General features: G+C 33.6%; 2 protein-coding genes, 1 long non-coding RNA gene and 1 pseudogene across 3 annotated transcripts; 3 read left to right on the top strand and 1 right to left on the bottom strand.

Annotated features, from left to right (window-relative positions):
* Nucleotides 1-1,112: 1,112 nt before the first annotated feature.
* On the top strand, nucleotides 1,113-2,600 carry LOC145101408 (trans-resveratrol di-O-methyltransferase-like). Its single transcript, XM_079038598.1, has 2 exons — nucleotides 1,113-1,984; nucleotides 2,147-2,600. Exons 1-2 carry the CDS (start codon nucleotides 1,199-1,201, stop codon nucleotides 2,447-2,449), a joined length of 1,089 nt encoding a protein of 362 aa, XP_078894724.1. The 5' UTR covers nucleotides 1,113-1,198; the 3' UTR covers nucleotides 2,450-2,600.
* Nucleotides 2,601-3,857: 1,257 nt separating this feature from the next.
* On the top strand, nucleotides 3,858-8,971 carry LOC145098296 (dehydrodolichyl diphosphate synthase 2 pseudogene; annotated as a pseudogene).
* A 4,700-nt stretch (nucleotides 8,972-13,671) lies between these two features.
* Nucleotides 13,672-15,918, bottom strand: LOC145100083 (uncharacterized). Its single transcript, XR_013704807.1, has 6 exons — nucleotides 15,709-15,918; nucleotides 15,135-15,199; nucleotides 14,973-15,022; nucleotides 14,811-14,871; nucleotides 14,071-14,633; nucleotides 13,672-13,918 (listed from the first exon to the last, which is right to left on the bottom strand). It is a non-coding gene; the product is annotated as an uncharacterized LOC145100083 (long non-coding RNA).
* Nucleotides 15,919-16,342: 424 nt separating this feature from the next.
* Nucleotides 16,343-16,687, top strand: LOC145098295 (uncharacterized). The gene has a single exon (XM_079035938.1). The coding sequence runs from the start codon at nucleotides 16,343-16,345 to the stop codon at nucleotides 16,685-16,687; it is 345 nt and encodes a 114-aa protein (XP_078892064.1).
* The last annotated feature ends 325 nt before the right edge of the window (nucleotides 16,688-17,012 follow it).

The raw sequence follows: 17,012 nt of genomic DNA, 5'->3' as shown, positions 1-17,012 counted from the left end.
GGTGTCGTAAGAAGAAGCCATGGGGGTTGATCAAAAACCGCAGGAACAGATGGAAAAAAAAACTGGAAAAAGGGGAAGAAGAAAAGGTAGGATCATATTAGGCGACGACTGATACCATAATAATGAAACTCTCCATGCCCCAAACGGTGGAGACGATATCAATTAAATAGGAAGAAGATTTACACATACACCTCTAGATTAAACAATCCCAAAGTTTTTTTTTTTATTTGATCAAATAAACTAAGGAAGAAAAAAATCTTGATTTGTTTTCCACTATAAATATTATTAAGAGACCTTGATTTAAAAAAAAAGTTTATGATGTTGAATTGGACTTCCGACAAGTAAATCGGAAATACATTTTTTCTAATATTACTCTCACTAGTTGTGAGACCCATGTATTACATGGGTTAATTTAAAAAATAAATAAATATAAAGTTGAAAATATTTGAGAACTTTGAATTTATAAGAAAATAAGAAAAATAATGAATTATTATAATGTAAAGGTTTTTTATATTTTAAATTTAAATAAATAAAGAAAACAAGCTTTAATTTTGAGAATTTTAAAATTAAAAGGTATGTTCATTACTGAAATTGATATCTATTTAATTATTTCATTAAAAATGTTATGTGGAATTTAATAAAACAGAAAAACTTATAAAATAACATACGGAAAAAATTAATTCAAAATAACCACAAAATGACATTTAATAAATTAAATGCAAGTGTGACAAGTGAAAATAAAAACTTTTATTTATTAGAGAGGATTTTGAAATTTCACAGTGTAACATTATAAATTAACCGTCACTTATGTTTATCTGATGGTTTTAATAAGATTTTCGAGGCAATTGTTGGTGTTGCTGGAGTTTGCATATTTATTTGATTGATGATGAAAAGGTGCTATCTTTGTAGATATCATATCAGAAATGATATTGTTTTAGATCTCCCTTAAATATAAAATATATCATATGATATTATTTTAAAAAAAAGTAATATAAAAAAATACTTTAAATAATTGTGTGCTTGTGTGATAAGAAATAAATAAGTACCCGCATCAAATGGCACCTTTGAGATATATTTTACATTTGACTTTTTATCAAATCCATTCCCAATGTAGTCAGATATTTTTCTTATATATACGAATGTTTATAACATTAAACAGTTTGAAATTGTCTATCTTATATACATTGTAAGAAACGAGATGTCGCTGCTAAATGATGAACAATCTACAAACTTGCTTCATTCTCAAGCTCACATATGGAACCACATCTTCAGCTTTATAAACTCCATGTCTCTCAAATGTGCTATTCAGCTACAAATACCTGATATCATCAATCGCCATGGTGCACCAATGTTGCTCTCTGAGTTAGTTGAAGCCCTCTCCATCAACAAGGAGAGAGCTCATTTTGTCTATAGACTTATGCGCATCCTTGTTCACTCTGGTTTCTTTATCAAACAAAGTATATGCACAACAGGAGATCATAAGGAGGAGGAAAGAGAAGGCTATTTGCTAGCTCCTGCTTCTCGCTTCCTTCTAAAGGAAGAGCCATTAAGCATTAGTCCCTTTTTGCTAGCCATGTTGGATCCAATACTGATGGATCCATGGCAACACCTGAGCAAATGGTTCCAGAACGATGACGTCAACCCTTTTCACACAGCCCACGGAAGGAATCTTTGGGATTTTGCAGGCCATGATCCGAACCTTAACCAGTTCTTCAATGAAGCAATGGGCAGTGATGCAAGGCTTGTGACAAGTCTGGTTCTAAAACACTCTACAAATGTTTTTGAAAGGTTGAATTCAATTGTTGATGTAGGGGGTGGTACTGGAACCGTTGCCAAAGCCATCGCGGAAGCTTTTCCTGATATGACTTGCATCTCTTTTGATCTTCCTCATGTTGTTGATGGTTTGGTAGGAAGTAAGAATTTGAGTTTTCTTGGTGGAGACATGTTTGAATCCATTCCCAAAGCAGATGCAGTTTTGGTCAAGGTATTCTTTATTACTTGGACATAATTTTTTAATCTTTTTGAAAGACCAAATATAGTTGGTTGAAAGATTTACCGATAATTTACATTACAAGTTAGACGGAAGGTTTATGTACAATAATTGTTTATCTTGCTTATTAATTGTTTTTGCGCTTTGACAAAATAGTGGATATTACATGATTGGAGTGATGAAGAATGCATAAAGATATTGATGCAATGCAAAGAAGCAATCCCCAGCAAGGAAAATGGAGGAAAAGTAATCATCATAGACATGGTGTTGAAGAATGGTGAAGGAGACAAGGAATTACTCGAGACCCAACTTTTCTTTGACATGCTTATGCTGACCTTGACGACAGGAAGAGAGAGGAGTGAAAAAAATTGGGCAAAGCTTTTCGTGGATGCTGGCTTTAGCGATTACAAGATAACTCCAATTTTGGGGTTAAGATCTCTCATTGAAGTTTATCCCTAGGACCCTAGCTAGTTAAGTTGCATTGCTTTCAATACATCGTAAGTATTGATGAAGCAAGTAAAATATGAAACTTATTTGTATGTTCTTGTTCTGTTGTTTCTTTTTGTCAGTGTTTTCCATCTTTAATCTATTTCATCTCATTAATATTAAAGTGGATTAATGTCATAAAAGGGTAACCAAACAATTCACAATTATATATTTCTGTCTAGAGAGGCTAGCATTAATCTAGCATTGGTGGAAAGAATATGTGGATATAATTTACAAATTAATGGGGTAATTGGCTCTTTGACATGAAGAAAAAAACCAAAAAAAAAAAAAAAAAACAAAAAACAAAAAACAAAGAACCGCTATAAAATAGCATATAGATATGACGGTTAAGCGGCTGAAAACAATTGCTAACTTATGCATTTTCGAGGGAATCATGTTTAGAACCTAAACCATAAATTAAACATTCCACCGCATTAACCACCCGAGAAATCATTTGCTTAGGTGTTGTTTATTTTTCTTAAAAAAAACACTTCTTACCGCTTATTGTTGCGTCGTGCAGCACACGTGCATCACTTGGCCCTTCGCAGCTGTTTGTTTTTCAGAAAATTTTCTCACTTAAATACTGTTGCGTGTATGTTGTGTGGCGTTGCACTTGACCCTCCGCTTCAAACATCTTCACACCTTACTTTAACTTATTGCAACAGTCTGCAGAGTTTAAAAAACAAACATATTTCTTATTACATGTTGAAGCCGTTTGGTCCCCCTCTTATACTACATAGGGTTGCAAAGTTGGTCCGCAGATTTCAAACATTTTCGCTTCGAAAAAACAAACGACACCTTATAGTGTTAATAGTCAATAGTGATATATAGAGTATATATAAGGTACGCGTAAAAAATAAATTCGGGCTTTTAGACATTTACCTAAAACTTGTTCATGGTCCTGGATAAGCATATGAACGCGACAACAATTTTATAGAGAGAAAAAAATAAATAAGTCTAAGACAAAACTTCAAAAATGGTCCATGTGGTTTCACAAAATCTGAAGTTTGGTCCCTAATTTACAAAATCCTCACGGATCGTCCCTGTGGTTTCAAAACTTTTAACATTTGGTGCGGCTCATTCCGTTACCATTTAGCCGTTAAGTAAGGGGCATTTTTGTCATTTCACTACCCAGAGACCATTTATGAGGTTTTCTATTATTTTTTAAATAAATAAATAAATAAAATTTAATATGCAAGGGGTCCCACCCCCATCTCTCTCTCTCTCTCTCTCTCTCTCTCTCTCTCTCTCTCTCTCTCTCTCTTCGGATTCCTGCACAAATCCTATGAAAACGATTGTCGGGTTGTTCTTTCATCTCCCTCCAATCTGCATCCCTAAAACTAAAAACCCTATTTCATAATTCTATCTCTTTCCCTTTCCTCGCTCTTGCCTTTCAAACACGTTTTCTCTATCAACCAACACCCCTCGTCATCATGTAATCACCAACGACCAATATGCCAGAGCTAGAATCACTTCGCCGGAGGAACCGACTATTACTCCGGTGGGACTCCATCGCGAGTTAATGTCGAAGCATGTTGCAGTCATCAATGACGGAAACAGAATATGGGCTCGGTCAAGAGGATTAATGCCTCAGGCGGGCTATTTGACCGGTGCCGGAGCATTGAAGTTCGTGGTGGATCTGTGTCCTAAGTGGGGAATCCAAGTTCTTACAGTCTTCACCTTCTCATCTCACAACTAGTTAAGACCCAAAGTATGTATAATATTGTCACACCCTAAAACCGGAACGACGGAAACGTTCTGGGGTGGATGATGTCATGTCAAGTATCACAACACATGCATTATAGTAATCAAAGTACAACAACCATTGCATTAATAATAATAGTTTTACATGGTTTACATTACAATATATCAAAGTAATGCAAGTAAATATATAGGTGCAGCTTGGTACTAAACTGTCTTCGTCAGAAGCTCCGGGGATGTAACTGTCTAATGCTGACCTGAGAATACAAGTTATTTGAAAAACGAGTATCAACATTTTTACAAATGCTGGTGAGTTCATAAGCATTTATTGTCATTTTATCCAAATAACTTTAATAAAAGTGGTAGTTTTAGAGTGTCCATTACATTAGTGTCTTTTCCAGAAAATCCTATATTTTCTTTAATAAAAGTAGTCTTCTACCAAGACTAGACGGAGTCATGTGGTAAAAAGTAGTTTTCCCTTAATCGCTATCACTATCAAAATACAGAATTTGATTATTAAAGAAAACAAGAGAAATCAGGGAAAATAACATATGCCTCAGCAGTGAAGACTGCTGACTAAGGCGAAAGGACTCATAGACTCCAGGAGAGTATCGAACAAACGACCCGTCTGGCTCAGTCTAACAAAGGGAGACACGGACCCTAGATGGTACCAAATGAAAGGTACGGCTAGCAAGGTCTAAAAACAGAGACTACAGACCCCAGATAGTATCAAATGAAAGATACAGCTAGCAAGGTCTAAAACAAGGAATACAGACCCCAGACAGTATCAACTGAAAGATACAGCTAGCAAGGTCTAAAAACAAGGAATACAGACCCCAGACAGTATCAAATGAAAGATACAGCTAGCAAGGTCTAAAAATAGTGTGACTCTGAGAGTGGGTTTTCAGCATACAGTATGAAGTACAGTGTAAAATACAGTGTGAAATATCATTACCTTAAGGCCATGAATTATAAGGTAACCTGGGATACTCGTAACCATACTAACCGACACTAGAGTACCTGACGCCCTGCAAGCGTCTATAAAATGTGACATTTGTCACCCCTTGGCTTGGTAGGCCGTGGACTGTAGCTAGCAGTCAGGGTGCGGGGGTGTCAACCCCGTATAGATTTATACACACAATGTCCGCTCTCCCTACAGGAGACTCTGGTTACCAACTAGACGACGGAGAAGGCCGTGTCCCGAAGATGCATCCCAAATAGTGGGTAGTGGGTTTCCAATATAAGTGTTGAACTAGAGGTAGAGACTCATAACTGAACTGACTGGTGCAAACCTATATGTCTATGCTTGTATACATAATATATAACTAATGAATCAAACGACCTTCGGACGGACATCCGATCCCACCAGACCACATCTCAACGAAGAAAAGGAAATAGGGCGAACAAGCCTTCCTAAGTCCTTCAACCATTATTTATATGCACCTATACAAGCATAGGCATACATCCACCTATGTTTGAGTGTGTAACAAGTGGAAAACATATCATGAAGTATAACCAAATTGTGATGTATAACCGAATCGTGTGGAATAATCAAATCGTGGGGTGTAAACAAACGGTGTGGAATAACCGAATCGTGAAGTATAAGCGTACAGTGTGGAATATCTGAGTCGTGAAGTATAAGCATACAGTGTGGAATAATCGAATCGTGAAGTATAAGCGAACAGTATGGAATAACCGAGTCGTGAAGTATAAGCGAACAGTGTGGAATAACCGAGTCGTGAAGTATAAGCGTTACCAAATATAAGTGTATCACGAAGTGGAAGCGTTACCGAGTAGGAGTTTAAACTAAGTAAAAGCGAAGCAGCGGTATCTAACAAGTAAAAGTAAAAGTATACGACATGAAAGAGAACTTTGATCAAAACCTTGGAAAAACCTTTATACTGAGGAAAATCACAACTTGGTATTTGTTGGTAAAATAAGTTGTAAACATTTAGAAACTCTTTGGAAACCTTTCATAAACCAGTTTAAAAATGAACTTTGGTAAAACAGTATAAGTAAAAGATTTGAATAAGTGAAAACATTTTAGAAAATCATTTATAGTATCATACTCGGTAAAACAGTTTACAGTGTGGTAAATCCTTGTGCATGCGGGTTATAAATCACATGTAATTGATATGATAACTGGCATGTTTAACTTGTATTCCCCCCCCCCCCCTATAAAACATGTAAAAACATATAAAAGATTTATTCAGGGGTATGGACTCACCTGGTGTAAGTGGATCCGACGAAGGTGCCGGTTGGGTGCTCGGTGTCAAGTAAAGACTTGGACACACTTAGTGACCTATTTAACATATGATAACATATGTTCACATACAATTAGTACATTTAATACTAATTATACAAGTATACGCACTCAAAGGAGCGGAAAGCACTTTGGTTAAGTGTTTGGGGTGTCCCGGGTAACATTTAAGGGCTTAAATGGCTTAGGAATGGAAAGAGTAAACTCTATACTTAGTGTTTACGGCCCTGGGACAACTCCCATGAGTTTACGGCCGTAAACTCATGGTGAGAGTGTTCTAGGATGCTTAAAGGCTTTATATCAATTGTGGAATTTTGCTAGGTCCAAATCTAATGTGTATGAATGGATTTAAGGGACTTATATGGATCAAATGGGAGTTTACGGCCCTAACCAAGGGAGTTTACGGCCGTAAGCTCCCAACGACATCTTTCTTGGGTGTTTTAAGGGCTTAAGTGATTGTGAATAAATCCTATGTATTTTTCCAAGCCAAATGAAGGAGTTTGGGCACCATTTAACCCCTATATAGGAGTTTACGGCCCAGGTACCCTTTCATGAGGGGTTTACGGCCGTGAACTCTTTATGGAGTTGTTTTAATTGAGTTTAGGGTCCCTAGCTTGTTGGTCGTTGATTTTAGAATTTAATCCAAGGCCATTGGTGTGTTTAAGGGCATTTTTAACACACAAATATGAGTTTACTCCCCATGAAGAGGATTTTATGGCCCAAGCATGTTCTTGGGCAGTAAACTCATGTTTACTCTTCAAAAACTCGTTTCAAGGTGATCTAAGTCCGAATATGTAAGCCTAAAAGTCATATCCAAGCCTTAGGGGCAATTTAGAGGGGTTTTGGGGCTTAAAAACCCCCATTAAATGGTGTTTACGATCCAAGAGTGTTCTTGGGCCATAAACACTTCATTTTGTCCCTAATTTATGTTTTATACTCGAAATTGCAGGCTAGATAAGCTATATAACAAGTTAGGATAGTTTACCTACTCGTTTGGGGCTCGAAACAGACGATTTTTGGCTCGAGAAAAAGTTGTAGAGAGAGAGTTTAGAGAGAGAGTAAAAAGGATGAAATGGAGTTTACTCCCCCTTATATAAGGGTTGGAGTTGAAGCTCAGTGGGAATCTACCCGATACTGCCGTTAAACGGGGCTTTTGGTCGCGCCCGATTTAGTGGTCGTAATAAAATTAACTTTTTCCAAATTAATATGGAAATGTAAAGTAAGTGTCTTTATTTCTTTTATCACGACGTTAACGACATATAATATAAATAAATAAAACATTTATTTATTTGGCGACCTCTAATTAACGGAACTTTTATAAAATAGAATATTTCGTTAACGGTAACGGGGTAATGTAACGGAATAAACTTTGGGTTGTCACAAATATCGAAATTGGATTCCAATTTCATCAGAATTTTGTGTGTTCAGTCGATTGATTGGTTGTGTTTATGTAGGTCGATAGGGGTGAGCAAAAACCGAACCGACTAAAGAAAAACCGACAAAACCGCAATAAACCGCAACCGAAAAACCGAAACCGATGCAAAAACCAATGGTGCAGATTTAATTTTTGCAAAAACCAAAGGTCAACGGTGCGGTGCAGTTTTTATCCTAAAAACCGCTCCACCAAAACTGAACTGCACCGCAAGCGTGTGTAGTAATAAATCAATCAATGTATATTATATACATGCTATTTAAAATAGTTATAAACGATAATATATTTATTATATGTTTATTTTGTGTTTGTATAAGACTATATGGGGTGCAAAAGAAATGTTCTATTGTTAGCCAAACGTACTAATCGATTACATGTAATAAGCTTGTAATAAATTAAGTCAAAATCAACTAACCTTCAATTATTAATTAGTTTGTGAGAGTGGTTACAAGTTGTATTTTAAGCGACTTATAATTTTTGATTATGTAATTTTGTTTTGAGCTGAAAATGAATGTATTAAAAAAAAAAACAGCAGGATACAAGCTTATATGCACATGGTTTTCAGTTCTTATAGTTTTAAAAAACCGCACCAAAAAACATAAAAAAAATTGCACCAAATTCTTAACACGGTTTAAAAACCGAAACCGCACCGATACAAACCGAAACCGCATTTAAAAACCGAAAAACCGAACCATTGCAAAACCGCACCCAACGGTTTTAAGAATGCAAAAACCGCACCATGCGGTTTGCGGTTCGGTTTGGTCTGAAAACCGCACCAAACCGCACCATGCTCACCCCTATAGGTCGAAGTCGATTTCTTAATGAGACTGCTTGAAAACACATTAAAAGATGAAGTTGCTTCTATGTCGAGGTAATTGACTAATTTCCACCGCTTTTGAAAATGTTGTCGTTCAATTTCAATCCACTTTCAAAATGGAATTTCATTAATAGGGATGAAATTGAAGTTTCTGTCATTGGAGACGTATCTAAGATTCCACAATCATTACGAGATTTCATTACACATTGTGAGAACCCTATTCTTGGTAACTTACGAGTCGCGATGGGTCGTTCTTGGTGGCTGCTAGTCACGGTCCAAGGGTAAAGGATAATGGTTGGCGGGTGTTTGTGGTGGTGTTCTGTGCCAGCAGGGGACAGAGGGTGGATTGACAGTGGATTCGTTAAAGCTTTGACATAAGCTGCAGAGAGAGAGAGAGAGAGAGAGAGAGAGAGAGAGAGAGAGAGAGAGGGAGAGAGATGGGGTGGGACCCCTCGCATATTAAACTTTATTTATTTAAAAAAAGTAATAGAAAATCTCATAAATGGTCCCTGAGTAGATAAATGACAAAAAAAGCCCCTTACTTAACAGTTAAATGGTAACGGAGTGAGACGGAAGGACCAAATGTTAAAAGTGTTAAAACCACAGGGACGATCTGTAAGGTTTTGTAAATTATGGACCAAACTTCAGATTTTGTGAAACCACAAGAACCATTTTTGAAGTTTTGTCAAAAGTAATAGAAAACCTCATAAATGGTCCCTAGGTAGTGAAATAACAAAAATGCCCCTTACTTAACTGCTAAATGGTAACGGAGTGAGACGGAATGACCAAATGTTGAAAGTTTTGAAACCACAGGGATGATATGTGAGGTTTTTGTAAATTAGGGACCAGACTTCAGATTTTATGAAACCAGAGGGTCCATTTTTGAAGTTTTGTCTAAGTCTAATCCTACTTACCATTTCCAAGAAATAATATATATATATATATATATATATATATATATATATATATATATACACACACACACACACACACAGAGACCAATCACCAAAACAGTCATCAATTTTATAGATGTGTCTACAAAATTAGAAGACCATTTCGTAAATATCATCTACGAACTAGGAGGATCGGCCTAATGGTCGGACAAGCTGGGCGACCCCCCGGACTCATGTGTGATAGGGGCCTTAATATATCTTAGAGGGTGTTTGATACTTCGTTTTAAACCTCAAAATGACTTTTAGGCAAAAAAGACTTATCGACTTATTGTGGTAAGAAATGAGTTTTTTTAAAAAATGTTTGAGTTAACTTTTGTGATAGGAAAAATCAATAAGTTAATAAGTTATTTTTTTCTGTTTTCTTTTAAAATATTTGTCTTAACGTATATATAGTGTGTACATGTTTTAAAGGAAATTTATCTTCTAGAACCCAAAAAATTATAATATGTTTTGAAAAGTTAAAAATCTTTAACTTTCTGAAATCTCATTAAAGAATTATTTAATATATAAATGCACATGCTTCATTAACCAAAGGTCCTTTAGTGCACATAGCGGGGTAGCTCTTTTGTTTATATGCATTTAGTTTAGTTGATACAGTTAAGGCACATGCGTAAAAGTTGTATTGTGATGAAATATCGTTTTGGATCTTATTAAATCTAAATCTATATATATACTTTCGCTGGTTTGTTTTGGTTGAGATGTATTTATTGTTAGGGCATATATAAAAGTTTTCCTATTGTTAATTGCTTTTTGCTTATCTATTCAACTCATATCAATTAAATATGAGAAATTAAATATCCATTTTAAAGTTGGATAGAGATGAAATATTATTTCGTATCCTCGTAAATCTAAAAATTCATCTATAGAATATATTTGTTGGTTGAGATGTGTTTATTATTAATGGGTTTCTTTGGATTCGACTCCCACCAATCAGATGTGTATTTTAAGTTGATATCTGTTATTTTTAATTGTTTATTTTTGTATTCCATTCTCACATATTAAATATCTATTTAAGCTTATTTAGTTAGATATTTTTTATTTATAAGAACCAATATGCTTGATCACTTCTTTCTCATATCGATCATTTAATATCATTCCTTGACTTCAATAAGAGACACGTAAACTAGGCTCTTTTCATTTTTGGTGTTAAACTTCTTAATCTTAACAACTAATTATAATAATCTACCCTGATAAATAAAAATAATTTTGACATATGTCGTTCTCGCATTCAATTGGCTACATGTTATTTTGTCATAATTTTGAGATATATTTATTTTCCACTTGTCATACATTATTTTTCATTTCCAATACATCATTAATTTAGTTTCCATAAATTAAACCTACCATAATAACTATTATTTTTAAATTTCAATTTCAATTTCAAAATAAATTTACAGTTTAAACCTTTGTGTTTAACATTTTGTTATAATTAACACGTTTAATACACAAGTCTGCTAATTAAACACATAATTTTAATTAATTTATTTTTTGCATGTTTTTTTTTTCATAATTGTCAAATTCAAATAAATTTCTCATTTAATTGTTTCTATTTAACATTTTTTTAATAAACTCGTATAATATACAGGTCTCACAACTATTTTTTTATAAAGGATCTCTATTTTGTTTACGCCTGAGCCTAAAATATTATTGGATCAGCCTTGCGTGCGAATGTACTTTATGCAAAATGGTCGATAAATGTGGCTTTTACTTGGTTTTTTGTTTAGTAAAAGTACAATTAACTGGGCAATATTTACTTTTAACCTATCATCTTATTTATGAGTTTCTACTAATAATATTTATTTCTCACCTAGAGCCCTAAGTCATGTCAAACTATATATATAAACCTAAATAATAATATTGTTAACCGTAAATTGGCGATATAAGCTAAATAAACGAAGTGAAAAGACATTAGATATATCTGCGTTCAACAATAAAATATTTCTTTAGTTTTATGGTATTAAATTCTAAAAATAATAGGTATAATAGGAGCATAACCTGAACATTCTAAAGCTACAAAGATAGATATTAAGTCGTTAGCACCACATAAAATACTCTTATACTAAATATTAATACGAATAATAGAAACTCTCTTATAGTCATTTATGTACATTCAATGTACTCCATAGACATACATAGGAGGATTTATTAAATCATATAGTTTGGGATCCTAAAATATGGTATACTTGGGGTTTTCTATTTAATTTTTTGAAAGGCAAAATGAATTGGGATTTCTTATTGCCGCAGTCATTTCGGGGCAAACAGGTCATTTAAGATGAAGAGGATGAGGTTAGACAAAATGATTCAGATTTTTCACAGAGTGAAACCGTGCAGTTCTAGATACAATATATATCTTCCTAAGAACAAAGCCTTTTTCGAATAAGCCAATTTGTTTCGGACCCTATAGATCCACTATTTTTCATATTCAAAGCTTAGCTATTTGTCTATCAAATGAGCTCATCTAAAGCTGTTGTTTAACATTGTAACGAGGAAGACTATTATATTTGTTCCGATATAAACTCATATCCAGGTAAAGAGACTCAAAAAAGTGTTGTGTACTTAATGAACATAAGGACGTTCTCATAGCAAGGTCAAAGAAAAGGAAAAAAAAAAGAATTGTTGATGCTAAGAAAAAAAAAACAAAGGATTAAAAAAATGCATTGTTGTACATATGCGAAATCATGCTTGTGGCAGAATAGGACCGTCTTGCAAATGTTGTTAGAATCAGAAGATGTTTCATTTTCCTTGAAAAAAAATGCATTTGTTACCTTTTCCTCCTGATATATGGCCTAAAAATTAAGTTTTGTAACTAATTCAACGACAAATACAATTGTCTATCGTAATAAAGTCGAGTTTGCAAAATATATTCAGTAAATAAGAGTTGTCCTATAACGAAAAAGTCATAAAAAATTACTTTCGTCACAATCGGCTGACACCAACTAAAACAAAATTTATATCGACAGGTCGTTGCAATAAGCATGTCATCTATATCTCCAGGGGGTCAAGTTGGTTCAAACTCAAACTAACTCAAAAGATTAACAATTTGACTTGGTTGTTATTGCTAATTGAACACGTTTATAATCAAAAAATTAAATGATATTTTTTTGAATATTTATTATATATGTCTTTAAAGGCGTTTTTTTTTTTTCTATTCGCCTCGGGCCTCATATACGTTTAGACGGTCATTAAGCATGCATTCTTCCAATAGTCAATGCCATATAGAGTCACGCCGACTTCATTTTTAAAAGAGAAATTAAATATCCTCCTACTTTTCATTACTAATATCATCATACCTATTTTAGATGGTAACAAATGTCACTAAATTAAATTTAAATTTGATTTGGATGTCAAATTTGTACGCTTGTCATTATCTTAAATAGATAGATAGAAAATTAGGAACAAAAGATAGAAGAATATTTTTCAAAATTCTCAAATTTCCCTTCACATTTAAATCATGTAAAACTGCCTGCGGAATCAAGATTGATGTATATATTTTAAGTCATGTTGTCGAGCCATATCTCATTTACTATGCAATGATGATGACCTTTTCTAATAGAAAAAAGTACCCCATCAACAATAAAAAATACAAAAAATTATAGAACTTATCGATAATAATAAAAAAATGCGTAAGTGTTAAAAAGGTAAAGTAGCCCTATAATGTCCGAACACGGTTTTGTAATATCATATAAAGAAAGATTTATGGTTGCATAACTAACCTAATCACCATTTGCCAAGAATTCATAAAAAATAAAAAATAAAAAATAAAAAATAAAAAACATGCAAATTGGTGACATTATCGTCCACTATGCCAGTGCATCTCTCCAATAATAGTCTTAATAGTGGATTTTTAGTAAGAAACTAGTAAAGATTCCCGCGCTTTGTGAGGGTTGGAAGCCATCAAGTCTTTACAAAGGGATATTAAGACAAATATTTTATTGAAACAAATTTTCTTACAACTTTACCCCACACTGGACATACAAATAATCAAAATACCAAAAGTCTTGATGGCTTTATTCTCACAATTTGACTTCAATATAGAGTGAAATCAGGCTATATTTATTGCTAGGATCATCTTTGCTTTTGTTTTGTTTGAGTTTTCAGTACCATAAGCTTCTACATTATAATGAAATGGGAATCAAAAGTACATTAACATGATGACCTAGCATTTACAATCAAAAAAAAGTTCCTTCATCTCATTGGTTTTCAGAAAATAGTTAGAAAGAGCTACCATAATAAACTAAGCCCAATAACTATAATGCTACTCTTTTTCTGTTGTATAACACTGCAGAAGCAAGAAAAAGAAAATCATTAAACTCTCATTTCATCCATTCAACTATATATGTTGTTAATTTTATATGATTAACACATGTTAATGCTTAATTTGTTCACTACATGTATAAAGAAAAGAAAAATGACCAAGACCGATTAATCTACCTGGGGTTTGCTTTTGCATCTGTGACACACATAGCTTGGAAGTGGTGTTTTAATGATCAAAACAGCTTTTCTGTTCGTGGACCTAAATTTTTTTTTATTTCCACCATCTGTCAAAGGCTCTTAAATCCATCTCCCAATAGTTTGATTAAATTTGGAAATTATTCTTTCAAGGCTTCCATTTTTTGATCTTCATTTTGGCGTGCTGAATAGGTTTATTGTATCCTTTAATGCCTTGTTAGGCAAGAGATCATCTGCAAGCACATTCGTTGCACCACAAACACACACTGCTTTGGAGATAATTTGATCTCTTATACTTGATAGTATAATCAAGAAAAACAGGATCAAGTATTTATAATAGAAATCCAATTTAGAAGCTTACGTTTTGCCACATCAACAAAAAATTAAGAAAATTATATTTATCACAGGAACTGGTGAAACAGCACTTGCTGGTGAGAACAACATCTTTCATCACATCTTTGCACAAAGGGCAATGAAGTTGTAGAGGAAGATGACCAACAATTCTTGTAGAAGGCATCCCTTCAATCTCCTTCTCAAAAGCAGCCCTATTATAATAACACAAATATATATATATATATATATATATATATATATATATATATATATATATATATATATATATATATATATAACATACTCATTTGGCTTCAAAACAGCCACTGCACCACTGGGTAATGCATATGAGCCATCTGGAGTAGCCATTAACATGGATTTTGGAATACCTGTTGGAGGTTTCACTCTCTTTATATCAAAATTAGGATTACCATTTGTGGATAAAATGCCCTGGTAAAAAAGATTATATAATTTAACAGATTTCTTACTTATTAGTTATTAGCTTCTTAATTGAAAAAAGAGAAAAAGATTTATAAACGATGAACGCATACATAGCCTGGAGGTGGTATTTTTCGCTCAAAGCCGCCACCACCACCCCTACCTAAAATTTATTTAAAAAAAAAACAAATGAGTTTTCAAAAGCAAAATTGTTATAATATTATATAAATAAACATGAACATATCAAGAAAAGAGAGAAGCTAAAAGATTACTACCGAAACCACATCAACCCATTCCACGCACAAAGCCTCTAGCACCACCAAACCCATCAAAATTTTGCCTGAAAAGTCAATAAGTCAACACCTTTTTAAAAAAGATAAATATGAAATCATTTACAGGACTAACCTATGAAAAGATAATAAATAAATTACTGAAAAGTAATGTGAAACTTAAATTTTATATTATTGATCAAGAATAGCATATATCCCTACATCAAGATCCGTATAAATTAAAAAAAGTAGAGAAGGTGCCCTAAACAGAAAAAAAAACCTTCATGAAATTCACAGACCTTCAACAAAAAGAATTGGGTATGCTCATTGAGGCAATACCACAAAGACTTGGCATAGGATATCAGAAGATTCAATTGTAGAAAAAAAATCAAATAGTAAAAAATCAATCTAAATCAATTTTGAATATAGATGATCATAATAATATACAAAAAATTATCCTAGAAAACATAAATCGATTTCGAGAGATATATGAACCTTAGAAAAGTAAATACCCTAATTTTTTTTTTCTCATGAACCCTCGAACAATTAAATCAAACATGTCAACATCAAAGCTACTAACCTTCAAATCTGGAATCGATTTTCGTCAATTTGGAATCGTCTTCCAAATGGCATTTTAATTTGGCTTTAGCCTCAACAACCTCGGTCTAACCAAAAAAAAACCGAAACCTAACCTTGATTTCTTTGTCACGTCAATGATAGTAAGCGTCGGAGTCCTGAGTTAATGTTATCATTAAGAGTTAATTGCGATGTGTCCTGTTTGTTAGAGCAGTTTGAGTTATCTAATAATTTCATTACAAGTTTGTTAAGTTTTTGTATATATGTATTCATTTCTTCATTCAGACAGATTAAGGGGTGTTTGTATTAGCTTATTAGCTTATTTGTGGCGGGAATAAGCAATAACAAATAAGCAATAACAAATAAGCTAATAAGCAATAAACATAGGGAGAGATGCTTATTCAAATTAGCTTATTTAATTTAATAAGTTGGATTTTATCCAAACACTCAAAGTTAGCTTATTGTGGGAATAAGAAATAACCACCTCTTTTTTTTTCGTATCCAAACACCCCCTAATAAGAAAAGATAAGACTTTCTCTCTCAAATACATGTTTCTCTCTCTAAGTTTCAAATTCAATATGGTATTAGATTGAAATCAATCCATTTCATTCTTCTTCTTCGTTCATTCAATCAGAATCATGTCTGACACGATCTCATCAGATTCATCTGCAATCAGTGTTTCCAGTCCTTTTTACATTGGTTCTTCTGATAATCCAAATTCCATTCTTGTTTCAACTGTTTTCAATGGAATTGGATTTCAATATTGGAAACGATCGATGATTCTTTCTTTGTCTGCTAAAAACAAGCTTCGATTTGTCGATGGATCAATTACGCCTCCTGCAATCAATTCTCCTGCACATTCGAATTGGCACAGAGCTAATTCAATGGTTATTTGTTGGATTCTCAATTCGTTGAACAAAACAATTGCTGATAGTGTTCTATTCTTACCGACTGCTTCGGAGATTCGGAACGAGCTTCATTAATGATTTGAACAATCCGATGGTACTCTTCTTTATAACACTCAGCAACAATTGTTTTCTCTCTCACAAGGTACCGATGATTTCTCTACCTATTTCACCAAATTAACAAAAATTTGGGATGAATTGCGGATCGTTCAAGCTATTCCTCTTTATACTTGTGCTGCTGCTACATCGATTCAGAAATTTTTTGAAGATCAACGCGTCATTCAAACGTTAATGGGGCTAAATGATTCCTACAAAATTGTTCGGGGGCAAACTCTTATGATGAAGCCATTACCTTCTATTTTGGCTGCTTATTCGTTGATCATTCAAGAAAAACGCCAACGAA

The sequence above is a fragment of the Lactuca serriola genome, chromosome 4, assembly GCF_051521515.1.
Source record: "Lactuca serriola cultivar US96UC23 chromosome 4, Lser_US96UC23_V15, whole genome shotgun sequence".
Taxonomy (NCBI): Eukaryota; Viridiplantae; Streptophyta; class Magnoliopsida; order Asterales; family Asteraceae; genus Lactuca; species Lactuca serriola.
The sequence above is the reverse complement of the archived record's forward strand: the minus strand, read 5'-3'. Positions and strand labels throughout refer to the sequence as shown.